At 37.3% G+C, this 19,007-nt stretch overlaps 8 protein-coding genes across 8 annotated transcripts; 3 read left to right on the top strand and 5 right to left on the bottom strand.

Annotated features, from left to right (window-relative positions):
- Window positions 1–395: 395 nt before the first annotated feature.
- PHYBLDRAFT_147950 (hypothetical protein) lies at window positions 396–1,500 on the top strand (the record flags this gene model as incomplete). The annotated part of the gene is made up of 5 exons (XM_018431982.1): window positions 396–560; window positions 646–730; window positions 869–904; window positions 1,036–1,279; window positions 1,449–1,500. 5 exons carry the CDS (start codon window positions 396–398, stop codon window positions 1,498–1,500), a joined length of 582 nt encoding a protein of 193 aa, XP_018288759.1.
- A 305-nt stretch (window positions 1,501–1,805) lies between these two features.
- PHYBLDRAFT_134942 (hypothetical protein) lies at window positions 1,806–5,469 on the top strand. Its single transcript, XM_018429685.1, has 4 exons — window positions 1,806–1,866; window positions 1,960–2,256; window positions 2,376–3,233; window positions 3,299–5,469. Exons 1-4 carry the CDS (start codon window positions 1,840–1,842, stop codon window positions 5,327–5,329), a joined length of 3,213 nt encoding a protein of 1,070 aa, XP_018288758.1. The 5' UTR covers window positions 1,806–1,839; the 3' UTR covers window positions 5,330–5,469.
- A 61-nt stretch (window positions 5,470–5,530) lies between these two features.
- Window positions 5,531–6,609, bottom strand: PHYBLDRAFT_64201 (secreted cytidine and deoxycytidylate deaminase; the record flags this gene model as incomplete). The annotated part of the gene is made up of 5 exons (XM_018441254.1): window positions 5,531–5,750; window positions 5,836–5,945; window positions 6,028–6,121; window positions 6,266–6,287; window positions 6,363–6,609. 5 exons carry the CDS (start codon window positions 6,607–6,609, stop codon window positions 5,531–5,533), a joined length of 693 nt encoding a protein of 230 aa, XP_018288757.1.
- A 924-nt stretch (window positions 6,610–7,533) lies between these two features.
- On the bottom strand, window positions 7,534–7,988 carry PHYBLDRAFT_64202 (hypothetical protein; the record flags this gene model as incomplete). Its single annotated transcript, XM_018441255.1, has 2 exons — window positions 7,534–7,853; window positions 7,874–7,988. 2 exons carry the CDS (start codon window positions 7,986–7,988, stop codon window positions 7,534–7,536), a joined length of 435 nt encoding a protein of 144 aa, XP_018288756.1.
- Window positions 7,989–9,255: 1,267 nt separating this feature from the next.
- CytC2 (cytochrome c) lies at window positions 9,256–10,242 on the top strand. Its single transcript, XM_018443283.1, has 4 exons — window positions 9,256–9,371; window positions 9,545–9,676; window positions 9,766–9,864; window positions 9,988–10,242. The coding sequence occupies exons 1-4, from the start codon at window positions 9,291–9,293 to the stop codon at window positions 10,000–10,002; spliced, it is 327 nt and encodes a 108-aa protein (XP_018288755.1). The 5' UTR covers window positions 9,256–9,290; the 3' UTR covers window positions 10,003–10,242.
- A 3,524-nt stretch (window positions 10,243–13,766) lies between these two features.
- PHYBLDRAFT_182270 (hypothetical protein) lies at window positions 13,767–15,835 on the bottom strand (the record flags this gene model as incomplete). Its single annotated transcript, XM_018438598.1, has 7 exons — window positions 13,767–13,888; window positions 13,948–14,262; window positions 14,405–15,000; window positions 15,089–15,240; window positions 15,363–15,480; window positions 15,558–15,641; window positions 15,758–15,835. The coding sequence occupies 5 exons, from the start codon at window positions 15,833–15,835 to the stop codon at window positions 14,905–14,907; spliced, it is 528 nt and encodes a 175-aa protein (XP_018288754.1). The 3' UTR covers window positions 13,767–13,888; window positions 13,948–14,262; window positions 14,405–14,904.
- Window positions 15,836–16,334: 499 nt separating this feature from the next.
- On the bottom strand, window positions 16,335–17,439 carry PHYBLDRAFT_114933 (hypothetical protein; the record flags this gene model as incomplete). The annotated part of the gene is made up of 6 exons (XM_018428427.1): window positions 16,335–16,417; window positions 16,494–16,634; window positions 16,741–16,854; window positions 16,909–16,999; window positions 17,069–17,119; window positions 17,233–17,439. 6 exons carry the CDS (start codon window positions 17,437–17,439, stop codon window positions 16,335–16,337), a joined length of 687 nt encoding a protein of 228 aa, XP_018288753.1.
- Window positions 17,440–18,143: 704 nt separating this feature from the next.
- Window positions 18,144–18,622, bottom strand: PHYBLDRAFT_19653 (hypothetical protein; the record flags this gene model as incomplete). The annotated part of the gene is made up of 3 exons (XM_018439707.1): window positions 18,144–18,246; window positions 18,328–18,457; window positions 18,520–18,622. Coding segments are annotated over 3 exons (336 nt in total), but the record flags the coding sequence as incomplete, so codon positions are not given.
- Between the last annotated feature and the right edge of the window lie 385 nt (window positions 18,623–19,007).

Raw genomic sequence — 19,007 nt, 5'->3', positions numbered from 1 at the left:
ACGCGAACAATATATGGGATCGATGCCAAGACAAAGTCAATAAGGGAAGTCAAGACGGCTCTTCTGTCACTCTTCGCTCGCATGGCTGGAAAACAAAGCCGGTGCTGTGGAAGGAATTGCTAATCTGTAAGTATTAATATAAAAGTCGTAAGGAAGCGTGTTTTTGAATTGTTACTCATTTATCACTTTTTTTTACGATAGTCTGACCAAGCTATCACTAAATTAACTGCTGAACTTGGGCAAAATCAGTGAAGTAGAGCTACAAACCACTTACTATGATGCACTCCTTTTTGAAATTATTGCTGGCCAAAACCAAAATGTAGCACTGCGATGGGCCAACAAATTATCATCTGAAGAAAAGTCTGATATCCGACCCGACGCAATTATCTCAACTGATGCAGCATGATTTTGGTTATCATGTTGGCTTTGGTGAGATCAAGCCTGTAAATAGCCCCACAAAAGAACACTCTGTTTGCATGGACATTCTTCGCCTGGGAGTCGCATCAAAAAGGTCAATCGACAAATGGCATTTGGGTGATTGTCTTGCGTTTATGATCAATGTCTTCTATATCTCTTTCGTTTTCTGTAAGCAGCACAAACACTTGTACACGATAACCGGAATTGGTGTTATGACCGTTGTCTAAGAACCTTGATATGTTGTCCAACATTGGTCACTGCTTTTGGAACCATTGCAATACTATTGACGCTACTCTCAATGTTGAGCCAACTGGTATTAATTGAAGGTTTTGTGGTTCTCATCTCCGACTTTTATGCTCTCATTGACAGGCCTTGCAACAAAGCTCGTGAAATGTCATCACGATACTGAATACCTAGTTGACTCATCCTCCTTGGTGGCATAATATTATAGTCCTCATTCCACCCCATATTCCCCACTCGACAACACGTAAATAATAAAAACAGATTTTTATGGATTTGATGACAATGCAGTGCAAATCATAGAGAGGGTAAAAGAGGACGGGAGTTAAGATAAAACAATGGTGGGTAAGAGATGATATTTATAACTAGTGGTTATAGCTGGTGAGAAAGACGTTGACTACAGTTGGTGGGAAAGGCCTCCTTACTCTTTTTTGAACCCGATCGAAAAATGCTGGTCAAAAATAAAGAGTAATATGAAGAGAAAAACCCTTGATAACGCAGATACTTTGACATCTCGCCTTCCTGCAGCTTGTGGATCAGTTACTGTTCAGGACTGTCAAGTTTGGGTTAGACATGCTGAGACCTTCTGGGATAGGTACATTAATAAAGAACTAGGCTTAAGGTAAATCTTACCACGGTATGTTATCTTTTCCCTACTTATTTTATCCAAAATAAAAATTCACTTTGTATCAAAAGTTTATTTCAAGTTTCCCAAAAGAATAATTAATTCGTACCAATTAAGACCAAAATCCTGTATATAAGTTATGTCCAAATTTATAACCAACCTTCAGAAACTCACAGTACCCAATCCTTCCTTCTCAGGATGACTCAGACCAATCATAACCTATCCACGTGAAAAGATCTTTTTGACACAAGCTCTTTAAACACTTTCCTGTCAGAAATAAGATGTAAAAAAAACTGTCCATATCCACTATATATAAAGCTCATGCAATTCATCAAATTCTTCTTCTTCTACATGTCCTTTCAAACCTCTCAGAATACTCTCTCTACAAGCCACTCGACCATTGACTATGTAAAAGGTCAATTATGGTTTGAATCCCCGATATAAAAATAAGAAAAATTCCAATCGAGGTTTATTTTAGTGCTCTCTTTTTATTTTTTATTTTTATATTTGCTTTAGCTACTTTGCGAGTTTAAATATATATATATATAAAAATAAATATGGCAACCACAACTGAAGCCCCAAAGGTAATATACATTTGTATATATATATATAAATTAGGACTACATTTATGCTTACCAGTTAGAGTATCATTCGGTTGTACTTATCAATCTCTACAGACAGCTAAGCGCGATGCTCTCCGCGCTTTGGAAGGAAAGGCACGTACCTTGTGGGACAGCAAAAAGGCATTCGAAATCAATGCTCCAACAATTGAGGAACACCAGAACTCTGAAGATCTTCACAAAGTCTACCCAAAGTACATGGCATGCATGCCATATCCTTACATGAACGGCCGTCTCCATCTTGGTCATGCCTTCACCTTCTCCAAAGTCGACTTTAGTGTTGGTTATGAGCGTATGAAGGGTAAGCGTGCTCTCCTGCCAATGGGTTTCCATTGTACCGGTATGCCTATCAAGGTAAAGAAAAAAACTTTAAATACAATAATATACAAACAAGTGATGAAATCCAAATGAATGGAATTATATAAAAAAGATTGATCTAACAATTACATGCATATATATTTAAAAAATTACAGGCCTGTGCAGACAAATTGACTCGTGAACTGGAGATGTTTGGCAAGAATTTTGAGAAATACGACGAGATGGTTCTTTCAAACACCCTCGAAGCCAAGGCAGAGATCACCAAGAATGTCAAGAGTAAGGTTGCTGCAAAGACCGGAAATGTCACCTACCAGTTCCAGATTATGTTGCAGCTCGGTATTCCCCGTGAAGAGATCCACAAGTTCTCCAACCCTTACTACTGGACCGAGTACTTCCCTCCCAACACCATCAACGATGTGACTGCATTTGGTGCAAAGGTTGACTGGCGCCGTAGTTTCATCACCACCGACGCCAACCCTTACTACGATAGCTTTGTACGCTGGCAGATGAACAAGCTCCGTCGTTTGAATAAGGTCAAGTTCGGCGAGAGATACACCATCTATTCCCCAGTTGATCAACAACCCTGTATGGATCACGATCGTCAATCCGGCGAAGCCCTCGGACCTCAGGAGTATACTGCCATGAAGATCCGTGTGGTTGAATGGTCAGACCAGGCTGCTGCTGCTCTTGCCAAATTCGATGCTCTCAAGGGCAAGACAGTTTACTTGGTCGCCGCTACATTGAGACCCGAGACCATGTACGGTCAGACCAACTGCTTCGTTGGTACTGAAATCAACTATGGTATTTACAATGTGAATGAGAAGGAGGCCTTCTTGATCACAGAGCGTGCTGCTCGTAACATGGCCTACCAAAAGATCTTTGAGAAGGAAGGCAATGTCGAGAAGTTGGCCGAAATCAATGGTAAACTCCTCGTCGGTACCAAGATCCATTCTCCCTCGAGTGTCTTTCCTACCATCTATGTTCTTCCCATGGATAACGTTTTGGCTACAAAGGTATTATATAAAGAAAATTATTCTTCAACTTTTTATTAATATGATTATTATGATTATGATACTAGGGAACTGGTGTCGTTACTTCTGTTCCTTCAGATTCCCCTGATGATTACGCTACTCTCCAGGATTTGAAGAAGAAGTGTGAATATTACAATGTCAAACCTGAATGGGTTGACTTTGAACCCATTCCCGTCATCGAGACACCTACCTACGGTAACCTCATCGCTCCTACTTTGTGCAAAATGAAGAAGATCAACTCGCAAAAGGATCGTGTACAGCTTGCTGAGGCCAAGGAGATTGCTTACAAGGAAGGTTTCTACCAGGGTACTATGTGCTATGGTGAATACAAGGGCTATAAGGTCCAGGATGCCAAGAACAAGATCAAGGATGATTTGATCAGTAAGGGTGAGGCATTTGTTTACAACGAGCCTGAAGGTCTTGTGATGTCCCGCTCTGGTGATGAGTGTGTTGTTGCTCTTATGGATCAGTGGTACTTGGACTACGGAGAGGAGGAGTGGAAGAACCAGACCAAGAAGTGTTTGGCCCAGATGGAAACCTACTCTATCGAGACCAGACATCAGTTTGAACAGACTCTTGACTGGCTGAACCAGTGGGCCTGTGCCAGAAGCTTCGGATTGGGTACCAGACTTCCCTGGGACAAGCAGTTCTTGGTCGAATCGCTTTCTGATTCAACCATCTACATGGCTTACTACACCGTTGCTCACCTTTTGCACGGTGGATCTGTCAACGGTCAGGTCACTGGTCCCGCCGGTATTCGCGCCGACCAAATGACTGACGAAGCATGGGATTACGTTTTCAAGCTCGGTCCCCTCCCCAAGACCGATGTCCCCAAGGCATCCCTTGACAAGCTTAGACGTGAATACGAATACTTCTACCCCTTGGACATCCGCGCATCCGGAAAGGATCTGATTCCCAACCACTTGACCTTCTTCCTCTACAACCACACCGCAATTTTCCCTGAAGAGATGTGGCCCAAGAGTGTCCGTTCGAACGGTCACTTGTTGCTGGATAGCAAGAAGATGTCCAAGTCTACCGGAAACTTTATGACCATGGGTGATGCTCTGGCCAAATACGGTGCTGACGCCACCCGTTTTGCTCTTGCTGATGCCGGAGATTCTGGTGAGGATGCCAACTTTGAGGACTCTACTGCCAATGCTGCCATTCTGCGTCTTCACACACTTCTCGAGTGGTGCGAGGAGCAGGTTGCTGGCTCGTCCAAGCTCCGTCAGGGAGAGTTCAACTTCTACGATCGCGTATTTGAGAACGAGATGAACCGCTATGCTGGTCTGACTGAGCGTGCATACATTGCTACATACTACCGCGAGGCCCTCAAGTACGGTGTGTTTGAGTTCCAGGCTGCCAAGGATACCTACCAGCTTGCATGCTCTGAGACTGGTATGCACAAGGATCTTGTCCAGCGTTACATCGAGTTCCAGACCTTGTTCCTTGCTCCCATCTGTCCCCATTGGTCTGAGCATGTCTGGACCGACATTCTGCACAAGCCCACTTCTGTGGTTGACGCACCTTTCCCTCAGCCCACAGCACCCGTTGATGAGACCATTCTGGCCGGTGCTGAGTATGTGCGTCGCACTATCAAGTCTGTGCGTGATGCCGAGATCAATTTGATCAAGAAGAAGAAGAAGGGAAAGGCTGCCGAAGAAGACTACAAGCCCAATGCTCCCAAGTCGCTCAAGATCTTTGTCGCCACCAAGTTCCCTGAATGGCAAGAGGACTGCATCAATGTCCTGAGAGCCAACTACGATGCTTCAGGCAAGTTTGATGACAACAAGATCCGTGCTGAGCTTGGTGCCAAGGGTATGCTCAAGAACAAGAAGACCATGCCTTTCATCCAGGAACAGAAGAAGCTTGTTGAGAAGCGTGGACCCATTGCATTTGACCGCGCTCTCATCTTTGATGAGACCGAGACCCTCAAGACCTGTTTGGATGAGATCAAGCGTGCGCTTGGTTTCCACACTGTTCATATCTTGAAGAGCGATGAAGCTGATGAGGCAAATGCCAAGGCTGCTGAGAATGCTGTTCCTGGCGGACCTTCCTTCTCGTTCAAGAACGAGTAACAACAATATTTTTCTTCTTATAATCTAATGTTGTACCGACTCTTTTTTTTTTGTTGGAAAAAAATAACAATAACAATAATAATAATACTACTTTGCATACACAAAAATGAATAAATAACATATATTGCTGTTTCTAAATTATACATCATCAATACCACTACACTATATTCTACTGTTTATTCAGGCTCCCAAAAACAAAGACTAGGAAGATGCTGTACAGTTAAAGCGCTCATTTCTGTTTTTGATGTATTCATCTTCGCCTAGTTCGCTCATCCACTTGTAGTAATTAGTCGAACGGAAAGAAGTGAACGAACACCAGAAAGCACGATCGCATTCGTCTTTGAGTATACCACCCTCGATTTTAGGGATCTTGGAATAAGGACCTCCTCCACCAGCCTTTGCTGAAGCAAGAACATCATTTCTACAACAATAATAGTATCAGTATTACTTCTTCTTTTTTGTAGTTGTAACTAAACATTACAACTTGTAGATAATGATAATCTTACGCTCGAATGTATAGTTGATAGCTTCCACTTTTGTTGATATCTGGGATAGAAGTACCCCAAACGACGCGTGTAATACCACGATAGAAAGACTGAGCAGAACACATTGGGCACTTTGATGAAGATAATAAACAGGCATTAGTAACTTTTTGTATGAAGCTAAAGTTGAACCCAAATTTAACAATTCTAACGTACAGGTTCGCCTGTAGTGTACAATGTGTGTTTGGAATAATCTAATCCAGGGTCTCTAGCATCATTTCCTGTTGGTGATGGGTAGAGCTCGGTGCAGCTAAATAACAATAAGAAAATAATAATAATAATTCAAAATTCAGGTCAGGTCAGGCCAGGTTAGGTAAAAAGAAAAGGAGAAGATGTTGTGAGGATAATTAACTTGATTGTCGCGTATGAGTTTTAAGCTTTTTGTTTTCCTTACTTTAGAAATGCAGCAGATTCACCTTGTTTGCGCGTATATTACATTTATATTAGAACATTTTGTATATTGTTGCTAAGACATGAAGCCAAAAGAATACCATGTAGCAAAGCATCCTTGCGGTCTGAATTGACTCCGTAACAAGATATGTCGTTGGTTGTATGATCCACAATCAGTGCTCCAAAGGGGAGTCTTGGGTTTTCAAGCAAAGCAAAGTTAAGGGCTTCTCTCATATAGCAGCTATCCAACTCGGATTGGTCAGTTAGTAGCTTGCATGGGTTTGCATTGGCCAGCTGCAAAAGACAAGCAACAATAAAAGCCAATAGAGTAATACTAATGGCTGTCATTGTAAGAAAAAGAGAGAACGAGAGAGGGAAAGAAAGAAGAGAGAAAGAAAGAAGAAAGTGAAAACATGTGGTCTGTTATAGAGATGTACAACACAAGTGCAACGCGAGTAGTTTCTGCACACAAAATCTATAGATCCCAAATTTAAAGCATAAAATGTATAGATCTCCCAAATAAAAATCATCTCCAGCAGTTGCTACCACAAGCTTCTATATACCCAAAAACGGAACCTGCTGAGACTTTTTTCTAAGATTTTTGGTGTTCTTCAGCGTTAAAGTTAAAATCCCAGGTTAATTCAACCAGATAACTTTTAGAAAAAAAAGTCACATAAGAATTCCCACTTTTTTATTTTATTTTTACTCAGCCTCTTTAAATCTTTTCTTTTTTTTTTTTATTACTAAAATACTTTGTCAGTATTTATATTATTATATATAAACACATTAGGCTACTTAACCATGATCGTTTAGTATACCCTTTTTTGTAATTAAAGGTCCTCATTTTAGAAACTGACATTTATATATCCATCAGAAGCTTTAAATAATATAAAAAATATACGATATATTTATCGATAACCTGGTTACATTAACCTGATGTGCTGAAGAACGCCAGTAGGATATAAAGCTTATATGTATAGAAAACTACTAAAGGGTTACTCTGCTAGCTAGGGAGAAAGGTGATGTGCTTATCTGATGGCAGGCACGACTTTGACCACGACAACGTCAGGAAAGAAAGAAAAGAGAGGGGGTGTTGTCAAAGTCAGTATCCCTTCCTCACCCCCATTTCCCCTTTCATCTGTAGTTAATTTTGTTTCTCATACACTGTACATAATCTTGCTTCAATTTCTTTATCTCATCCTTTCATGATCCCAAGGCCTTTAAGATACCCCCTAGCATCGCCGATCATTATGATGCGTGACTGAGTAAGGACTAAGTAATCTTGTCTTGCAATAAAAAGCACATCTCAATAAACACGGTTAATGGTATGAGCTGTGGTGGAGGTAGTCGTGATCTGAAGAGAGTCTTCCTCCGAGTGACAGGGAGGGCAGTCTGGATTAATGAGAAGATAAGATGTACGGTGAACAATGAATTCAATAGTGGGAAGAAAAGGAACCCTCTACCAGAGAAATATTCCATCACAGAGACCGCGATTTGTGAAGCATACACTGTCAAAACAGGTCCATTATTGTACCAACCCATATAGAACGGGATCAGAATACCAAAAAGTATGTAATATTTTGAATTTAAAACTATTTTTTATACAAAACACCACAGCCAACAGTGGCATTCCATGTCATGGATACAATCCATTGTATCTTGTAATTTCTGGGAAAAGGCGTGAAGTCTATCTTGCCAAAATCACAGTTTCGTTTGTGAGTTGTCATCAAAAGAAAAGTTTTTACAAGACAAACTTTATGTTATGCTCTTGGTCCTAAGCTGCGGGGTATTGCTTAAGTAGCCGAGCTTGTTTATATTTCACTGTATTGTCTAATGCGGGTTAAAGTTTTTAAACAAAGAAAATTACGTTTTCATCTCAATCCATGGCAGCATTTCTCTTGCTCATCGACAATTTTTCTTTGTCGATTGTAAAGTGAACAATGTAGATATAAAGACCGCACATTGATTACAGTATTTTATTAACCGCTCCTCTTTTATAAAAAAAATATCCGCTGTTTGGAGTTGGAACGACTGTATAATACAAAATCCTCGATATACTCGCATATAGACACAAGCGTGCACACACGAACACAAGCGCACACTCACGCTTATATATTATGTGTGTGTGTGTGTGTGTGTACGTGTGTTTATGTTTGTGTGTACGTATATGTGCCTGTGTCTGTGTTTGCATGTGTCTGTGTCTGTGTGTGTGTATAGACGTCCGTGTGTCTGTGTGTCTGTGACAGATAGTCGGATCAAGGAGATGCCGATTAACAAACTTGGCCAGTAAGCGAAACCCAAATCAGGGAAGCTTTTGTTTAACCAATTATATATAACATTGAGTGACTGTGATACCATTGTGGAAGAAGCAGAGACGGTTGGGGACCCTTGTTAAAACGTCACAGCTCATGAAATGAAACCAAACAAAAGGGAAGTGTAATAGATAGATATGTGTGATGAATAGAAATAGTCTGTGAGATCAGAATAAACAGCATAATCCTTTCCCCTCCTTTGGACCCAAACACAGCTTTGGTTCTTTCTAAAGCATATCTATCAAATCACAGCGGAAATTGTAATATAATCGGATTGTATAAGCAGAAGAAAGAAAAAGAATAAAATGAGTCTTGCCAAGTTACTTAGCAACGAGACCTTGATTGATTAGGTTACTTTTTGAAAGTAAAGAATAAGAGGAAGAAGTTTATAAATTTTCAAGCGTGTTTCGGCACTGGTAGAATTTATGAAAAGTAATAAATTTGGCTTGAGTCTAGAATGACTTTTTTTTACTATTTTCTATCTATCTTTTTTGTCATTGATTTATGGGAACCCATTCTCAACAAAAAGGTTTACGTCACATCCAATGTATATCTGCGCAAATAAAACAGTAGGGCTTTGTTTACCAACCCCGGGTGCCACCGGCTGGGATGACTTTCTTTTTTTTTTTCTTTTGGCCGATTTTCTTCTTATAAGCCCCGATCTTTCGATGAGCTGCTTCATCCCTTTCTTTAACCCCCCACTCTAACTTAACAAACATGTCTGCTACTGACGGAAACGCTACTGCCGGAGCCAAGCTCTTCAAGACCCGTTGTGCCCAGTGCCACACCGTTGAGGCTGTAAGTATATCGATAACACCACTTGGCTGTAATAAATGAATTATTACTATTATTATTATTATTATTATTATTATTGCCTTGCCTTGCACAAAACAACAAAACAACAAAACAACAAAACAACAATTCTGTACTTTTATTAATTTCTTTATTTTTTATTTCTTTATCTTTTCCAGGGCGGTGCCAACAAGGTCGGTCCCAACCTTCACGGTATCTTTGGCCGTAAGTCTGGTCAGGTTGAAGGTTTCTCTTACACCGATGCCAACAAGAACAAGGGTGTCGAATGGAGCGACCAGACCCTCTTTGACGTAAGTTAGGAGAAATATAATATATACAAAGGAATAAAGAAATGAAAGACAAGAGTATGTATTCTTATTGTTCTGGTTCTGTTCTATAGTATCTTGAGAACCCCAAGAAGTACATTCCTGGTACCAAGATGGCCTTCGCTGGTTTCAAGAAGCCCAAGGATCGTGCTGATGTCGTTGCTTACTTGAGAGTAAGTCTTGTCTTATAGTGCATAGTCAAAGGGGGTGGATAGATATAAAGCTTGTTTGTGTATATGTATATATATATGACCGATTTACTTACTCATAAATCTCTTCTTGTATAACTTTTATAGGAGTCCACTGCTTAAGCGTTTCTCTGCTTGCTCTTCTCTTATCTCTCGCTCTCTCTCTCTCTTTTTGTACTTTGTACTTTCTGCATGTCCAATTAGTCTTAATCTCTTTCTTATACAGTCCACTATAGAAAATAGTTCCTTATATTAAAATAACCATTTTTGGTAGACCCTTGTCTGTTTATTGGGAAATGTTTGTATTGTATTGTATTGGGTGTAAACAAGTTAATTCTGGATACTCTTTAATTTTTTATTTTTTTTGGTCTTGTAAAAATAAGCAGTCCAAATGTTAAAGTTTAGCTAAAAGATGATGTATATTTTCTTTAATTATTCGCTCATTAGCAAAACAAAACAAGAAAAAACCTTCTTTGCACGAACGGGGGTTTTCTCTCTCTCTCTATTATAGTCATAATGGTTCGACCAAAGAAATAACCTTAATTCATTTCATTTTAGCGTAAAGCCAATTATATGCCTTGTAATAGAAACGTTGGTGTTTTATAGATTCTTGAAAACGTATAAAAGACTTTTGTATGTCCCCAACACAATATATAAACGAAATAAAAAAGACCATACATCATTAAGAAAGTAATTCAATGAGCTATTATGGCCAAATGTGGATTTACAACTGTGTGATGTGATTAAAATAATGACGTTGGTTTCTGTTTTTTTTTATTTAATGGAAGGAAGGTCTTGGAAGATCCAAGAAAGAAGTAGTAGCCGTACAAGCAAACCACGCATTATCTTGCATGTAAAGAGAATACCCAAGAAAGTGTATATATATATAAAAGTAAGTTTATGTACATATGCAGGTACAGATTTAGTGTTATCTTGTAAGAGTATTAAAAGCTTTTAATACCTATAAACAAACCATTATATGATTATTGACTTGGGACAGTAAAACTCTCCGATTCATATTCGCATAAGAGCGAGGGAACTTGACACAGATATGTTACCTTTGCATTATTCAAATCCATCAAGGAACTCTAATAAGAAAACCAAACTCAATGTCATGTATTAAAAGAAATATAAATAAGCTGTAGAAACATATCAAACTACATCAAATATTATGCAAAGTATAAACACACACACACACACGCGCACACACGCACGCACGCACACGCACTTTTCTAGAATATCAAAGAGCTATTAAAAAAATTGAAAGATAAAATGTGTGAATCAATACAATCAGTACAAGAAGTATAGTCCCATAGTACCCTCGCAGTAATGGCATTAACTATTTGCGAATTATGAAATAGACTCTTGATATTTTATGTATAAAATCATATTTACTCTAAAATGCATTATAACTTTTTGCATAAAAACATCACACATCTTATAATCATTTGCTATTCCAGAAAAATAAAGTACACGGAATTCTGTCAACCAGAGCAAATCGTACTCTGAAAGTACCATCATTAGGTGTATTCACCGCCGGGCACTTTTGATAAACATTATACGCAAACCCAGACAGAAGGATATCTTTCAAAGAGGTCGATATAAATGATTATCCGCATCAAATACGATATGAAGCTCCTACCTGAAACAAAGTATCAATACGTCTAATACATCATCCTTTGGGGCATCTTCAAGAAGTACGTGAACTATTTTCACCGGAGCCGTTACAATAATTAATGTCCAGAGTCACTTGATAGATATCTCAATAATTATAAATGACATAGATAACATAACTTTCTAACAAGATAATTTTCAACTTGGCTTCATATCTCTCCAAACATAATAGTCTCAAAGTTACTTGACATCCAAACCTTTTCAACATATAAATATCACGGCTACTCACTACAGAAAATGATAACACTAATAATAAGAATAAAGTCTCTAGGATACTTGGATCATAAATTCAAAATTTGTAACCGTGACTAGAACTTCATTAATTCTTTCGAGTTATTTCGCTTTAAACAAATGAAATATAAAGAAAGGACAATAGATGTATGTACTATGATATGAATGAAGATTGCAATGAAACTAAGATCATCGACCTTGATATAGACTGTTGACAGTATGTAGAATGCTGACCTTTGTTACACAAAGTACATGCTGCTGATGCCCATTACTGTGTTCCATCAAACCCACGATCACATAAGCTGTCAGTATCATGCTACTACAATAAACCAAAAAAAAACGGATTATTAATAAAGAAGGATATTGAATAAAAGTCGGTTCTTTTCCTCTTATTATTATTATTATTTCTTTTTGCAAACATTTGTTTGTTAAAAAGAGATATTTTGGGTATGATATAATGAGACCCATCATCCCTCAAAGATCTGTAAGTACTTCAGTAATATTTTCTCTAAAAATGTATATCCAGGATATGCCAAAAAAAACCATTGTCAATTTAAACGCGATAAAAAAGAGAGAAAAACCATTGAAATCTTGTAAAGACACTATACTCTGTAAAAATATCAGCTAGTTTTAAAAAGACATGGCAACATATTAATATCGTAACGTAGCAACATACTAACATCGTAAAAGCATAAAATCACGCCACAGAAGTTTTGTGGTGTGAAATGGTAGTTATTTTATTTTATTTATTTTTTTTAAAAAAAAAGAAAAGGGTTAATAGGAAATAGAGACTTTTAAAAAAACCTAATCCAAAAATAAAAATAAGAACAAGAATTAAGATTTCTAGTCCTTTCTGTCGTACATTTGATTTGATTTGATTTGATTTGATGTATAAAAATATAAATATCTTTGCTGACAAAATGAGTATCGATGGCCTATTTTTGTTATGGATAAACGTATTAAAAAAAATGATATATAATATTATTTTTTTCAAAAGAATAAAATAGACAGGTTTATTTATAGCATCTTCAAAAAAATAAAATAAGAAAAAGCTATAAATGTGTATATATTCAAGAGTCACAAAATATTGACAGGATATAAAAACTGTAAAGATGTGTGGCGTATAAGCTGACAGAAGGTTTTGACTGATTGACGGACTTGCTTATAAAGATTATGTTTATTTATTTATTTTCGGCCCAGGGAGAAACTATAATACAAGATCAAGTCCGAATGACAGAAAATAGATATATAATATCAGTATTGACTGGGTGTAAGGATATTAGCCTGAATGGCTAATAAAGAAAATGAGAAAAAGACTCAAATGTGAAGGTGAGAAAAAGAAGAAGGGCTTTGATATTGTTTCTCAGTTCTTGATGTTAGACATTGGTGATATTCGTACCTCCTGAGTAAACACATGTATAAAAATGTACCTCGCCCTGTTTACGGCAGACCAAACATCCCAATTGAGAAAAGGGCACGCGGCATCAGATGGGGTGTAGTGGCGCCCTTTGATTTGCTGGTCCCAGTCATCAGTAGAATATGCTTTTAATATTTGGTGTATGCCATTGCTACCACCAATTGCTACAAAACCTTTAATATATATATTTATATATATTGATAGTATCAGTATGAATATCAGTATTTTAAACATTTTTGTTTGCTAGCAACAAGGACCAAATTCAATTCAATTCGATTTTTTTTTTTTGCTTTTGATAAAGATACATAAAGAGAGACAGAGAGATGCGCACATACGCATACTTTCTGGATTCCAGACAGAAAGCTCAGCTGCACTATGTCGCACAAAATAACGGTATTCTCGTAAAAAGGGGAAAATGGTTACGCTCAGCATGGTTTACCGATGACCTGGTTTTCTTTTTAGCCGAATAGATTTCTATTCCAGACATAAAAATAAAATAAAATTAGAAAGGCTATATAAAACGGTCTGCAGCTTGTATTTCTTGATTTCTCTTTTGTATTCACACATCTCAATTCCATCATGACTACCGCTGGCTCCACAAGAATTGCAGTTTCTTCTGTCCCAGAAAACCACACAATCATCACTCCCCAGGAAGAAGAGAAGAAGAAGAAGAAAGTCATTCGCCAGGTAAATAATATATATGTATATAATAGTAGAACTTATTTTAACCAACCAAATAATTATAGGCAATTGGTGTGATTGTAATCGACACAAACACCAACAAGATTTTGATGCTGTCTAACCCCAAGAAAGAAGACGGTGCTCTGAGATTGCCGCGTGGAGACTGCTTGACTGACCCTGCACCAGAACACCCCGAAAAAGCAGCCATGCGAATCTTGCTTGAAAAGGCCGGCGTGAGCGTGAATTACATGACCCGTCGCATCGGAACATACACCGAGGCCAACAAAAAGGGCAAGATCACAGCCCACCACTGGATGTTTGAAGTACACAACCCCACATTGTTGGATACATGGCCCGAGTCTGATCGTGAGCGTGTCTGGGTAAGTTGATTGATTCTACATACAGCTAGAACTATGTGTGTGTGTGTGTGTGTGCGTGTGAATGGGTACTTATGGGTACTTATGGGTGCTTGTGTGCTTGTGTGTGCATATTGTGTAATAATGCTCTGATTTATCTGTTTAGGTGAATATTACCGAAGCTCTTGCCGCTACAGAGGACCGTCGTATGTCTCATCTTGCACTCAATAACAGTTCACTTGTGCTCAAGTAAAACACCAGCAACAATAACAACAATAACAATAATAATATATACAAAGTCACAACAAATCATCTGCATTATCTACAAACTCGAAAGGACCACACGGCTCTCCCAACATCACAACACAGCACAACCCCGGTCAACCAATCTCAACATTCCAACCCTCTCTCTCTCTCTCTCTATAATATATAAATAAATGAATCAATATATTTCAAAAAAATGAATCAAACCATTTATATTGTATGTCAGTGTGTGAGTAAATATAATATATAAATTTACATCTATAATAAAGAAGCAATTTCTTTAAAGTGTACTTGTGCAACACAATCCCATCCTATCATTCTCTCTAGATAATCATAATCATTTTTTTTTAAAAAAAAAAAAGAAGAAGTAAAGCTGGGAAATATTTGGAAGCTTTTCTTGCTTTAAGATGAAGGTCTGGGTGCCAATGATGACCTTGACAAAGCTTCCTGCATTAACGGTTTTGCTGATAATGCAATCATGGCTTCAGGATAAGTGAACTATTGGTAATATACATAATAATTAAATGGGAGTTTTGTATGTGTGTGTATATATTATTCTCAAAATGAAGACGTTATCATTCTTTACCCAACGTCGTTCTCGTTTGTAATGTTCTGGCCATTGATCGAGAATTTCATTTACTTTAAGCTCATAAATCCAGAACTGGGTCTTTGGATCACCATTGAAGAGATAATCAAAGAATGTGCCAACAAAGCCAGTAACTGTCCCATGTACTCCAGCTATATTTATATTTATATATATTTATTTATATAACACACACAAATACTCAATGTAAGAAATTTTGATCCGTTTAACCATTATTCGCGTAATTGTGCTTATATATATATAGATATATATATACGTGTACGTGTATGAAAGAAAGAAAGAAAGAAATTGTGTATGTGGGTCTTGCCTTCTTCGTAGGTTTCACGCATGGCTGCCTCGATCTGTGTCTCATCATTCTCCCATCCACCTTTTGGCTGTACTCATGTAAGCTTTCAAAGAAAGAGTGAAAGAAGAAGAAAAGGGTGGGCTTTTAAAATATTTCTACACTCACAATGACCCACACGCCTTTATGTTTACTACTTGAAATTAACATGATGCGACCTGTGGAAGGATCGATGGGAATGCAGCCAGCTACCTAACACACGATAAGTTTGTTTGTCGGTTATACTATACTACATTTCACTTTCTTTTTCTTTAAAAATAAAGAAAAATTGAAGAAGAAGAGGTACAAGTCAAATATGCTTAGCAAACCTGTCGAATGTTGTTTTCATTGTAAAGCTGTTTTTCTCTACCAGTGCGCGCTTCAGGGTAATTAGGTATTTGACTCATCTTAAAAGAAAAAAAAAAAAGAAAACCTGCTTTTCTTTTTTCATTACCTATTTACAGAATTTTACAGTTTTTACAGCTTTTATTTTATTTTTAGACCAATAAAATTTAATCATAATTTAAACCCAATACAAAACCTAAACTCCGTTATGGTTATAAGTTACTAGGGTATTTCATTAAACAGCATAAATAAAGTCAAGCAAAGCGAGAGATACTTGTTGGATATTAAATTACCGATTATGTCAAAATAGAAGCACCTTTTAAAGATGGAAGATGGAAATGTTTAATGTATTATTATTATTATTATTTTGATTATGAAAATACAGTAGTCAGAATGTTAATTTAGAAATATTATATATATATATCTTGGAAATTTACAAATAAAAAGAAAAAATAAAATGTCGATTTTAATGAATGAGAAAAGAAAAAAAAAAAGGTTATTAAACCAGTAATGAGAACAGTTTTTCTCCTTTACAGTAAGTTGATCCATAAGTCTCACATTCTACATCACACCCCAAAGATCCTCAAGAGCACAGCAGACCTTTCCACACGCAACCGAAGCTGACAGTGAGTACTCGGAGATACCTAGATATATCATTACAAACGTAATTTTTTTCATATTTATTAGACGATTGAAGCCTAACAAAAGAAATCAACTTACCGATCTTTTCATCAACATAGCTATCAGCAAATGTGTCAAGTCCTTTGGCCATGGCTCCAACAGCCACAACGATTGATTGATCATCGGGAAGTTGCTTGAAATATTTATACAGTCTGACCTTGGGCGCATTCCATGACAAAGCTTAAATGCCTGTAATGTCAGTAACTTTTATATATCTCACGGTCCCAATTGTTTTTTTTTTCTCGTTTTTTGGATCAAGCAACAACAGTTACTATAACAAACTTACAAATCTTCTTTGTATTCTCTGGTAAGTATTGTTCCAGTGGAGGGGGGAGAATTTCCAGTAGTTTTTTCTCTCCTTTGACGTTACTAGGAATCGATTGTTTTTCGAGCAATTGAACTAGATGCATATGTAAGTAAATAAATATACAGGTATATATATATATATATTTACCCATTAGGCCAGAGAAACGCTTGATTGTTCTGGGTATACGGCACTCGGGATTGATACGAATAACAACTCCTTTTGCAGTGTGAATATAAACCTACCAAGAATTTATATTATCTATCCATATATCCATGTATTTAAACCCTCGCTTTTGTTTCTTCTTTACTTCAAGGTGACCGGACTTATTCAAAGGGCTGTCAAGTAGTGTTAATAAGCACTATATATAAAGAAAGTTATGCCACCCCAAAGAAGAAGAAAACTTGATTAATTATACGTTTATGTGCATGTACATATATATATATATATATATATATATCTTTGTTTAAGTACCTGATGAACAATATCAGGGCGTGCTTCTGCAATGTCTCTTCCAAACTTCTTTAGAATTGACTGGTGCTCGTCACAGTTGAGAAGCTGCATCTTTCTATTAAAATTGGAAGGGTAGATTTGTGCTGCTTCTAGAGAAGCATTCTCCAAGACGATAATCAGCTTGCGTGGTTGAGGGACGAAATCACCTCCGTGAATGTCATCTTGCATGGTGGGATCAGTATTGTCCATTTCGATAATAAAAATTGAAAAATTGAAAGAAAAGATATAGAAATAAATATAAAAATACAACTGCTATAGAATGAATATAATAGATATAGATATAGGTAAATAGATAGGTATATATCTATATCTATATCTTTAATACAAATGTATATATACACCACGTATACCTGTGGCTTAACTTGTAGATATGATTGAAAGCTGCAAGTTAAGGTGTTCACAGGATTAGATGACTGCTTTTCCCATTAACATCTGTGCATTTGCTTATTCGTGCCTTCAGATTTTTTTAAAGAAAAAAAAAAGAGATGAAAAGATGTAGATTTGATGGTTGTAAATATAATTATAATAATTTAATGAAAAATTAATAATGAAAAATCCAATCTATGTCTAACTTGTCTTTCTTTTGTGTGAGTGAGAGATCTTCACTGTCGAATCTCTATTTTATATATAATGTGTGTAAATGTATACATGGTTGTTTAACGATGTGTTCGTGTCGTTATGTTTTGAATAAGAGTAAGAATAAGAGTAATGAAATACAACGTTATGTTACGCCATGTTATGTTGTGTTTTAAGCTTTAGTTTTGTTTGCTTGAGTGGATCTGGAAGTGTGTGGGTTTCCTAGTGATGGGTAGGCTTGGATCCTAAATAGATTCACTCTTTGTTAGAATTATCATTTTAATTAAATAACAGCATTAATACACACCATCCACACGCAGGTTTCTAGTCGCAGAAGGAATACGGACTTTAAGTCCATCGAGAGATTTATCCATAAAGATCTGACAGCCCAATCGAGATCTACAAACAGCTTTATAATCAGCCTTCTTTCTCTTCTTCTAGTTTCAATTGAGCTTGTCATAAGGCACTATAATATCTTACGTTTCGGTCAATCCAAAGGCCAAGTCCAACATATCGTTCTCTTCATCTGTGGGTTCCTCCATCTTATTATAATATTCAGGATCACAAATTACATGGCAAGTCGAGCATGCCAAAGAACCCTCGCATGCACCTAAGACAACAAGCAAGGTATTTATCCACTGTTCCAATCCAATATCCTAATTTGAGTCTTACATTCAAGATCGATATCGTAACGCTGGGCAAGGTCAAGAAGACTATCACCTTCGGCTGCTTTGACATCTATCTCTTCTCCTTCGGGAGTTTGAAAGTGAACGGTATAAGGACTATAGAGATTTATAGGACAATGTTTGTTTCAGTTCTCGATATCCTCGACAGGCTCTCTATTCATTCAACCTTTACCCCTCTCCCTTTGCAACGTGGTTTCCATGGAACAGTGCTGTAAAACAAAACGTAAATAACCTATTATCGTGTTGCTGTTGCTGTTGTTGTTGTTGTTGTTTCATACCAGGAGCAGAAGACAAACTTCTGTGTGCAAGTGCAGTGTAAGAAGACTGTCTGATAATCGAGGCGTTGCGAGTGAACAGACGGAGGAGTGACATTATAGTGAATGAATGGAGTGTTAGGTCGGAATCAACCTTGTACTTTAATCATTTTTTTTATATCAAGTGTCGGGTTGAAATTTTTAGGAATTGGTGTGCGGG

This window comes from Phycomyces blakesleeanus, assembly GCF_001638985.1.
Source record: "Phycomyces blakesleeanus NRRL 1555(-) unplaced genomic scaffold PHYBLscaffold_17, whole genome shotgun sequence".
Lineage (NCBI taxonomy): Eukaryota > Fungi > Mucoromycota > Mucoromycetes > Mucorales > Phycomycetaceae > Phycomyces > Phycomyces blakesleeanus.
Note: the sequence above shows the minus strand (reverse complement) of the source record. Positions and strands in the feature narration are given on the sequence as shown.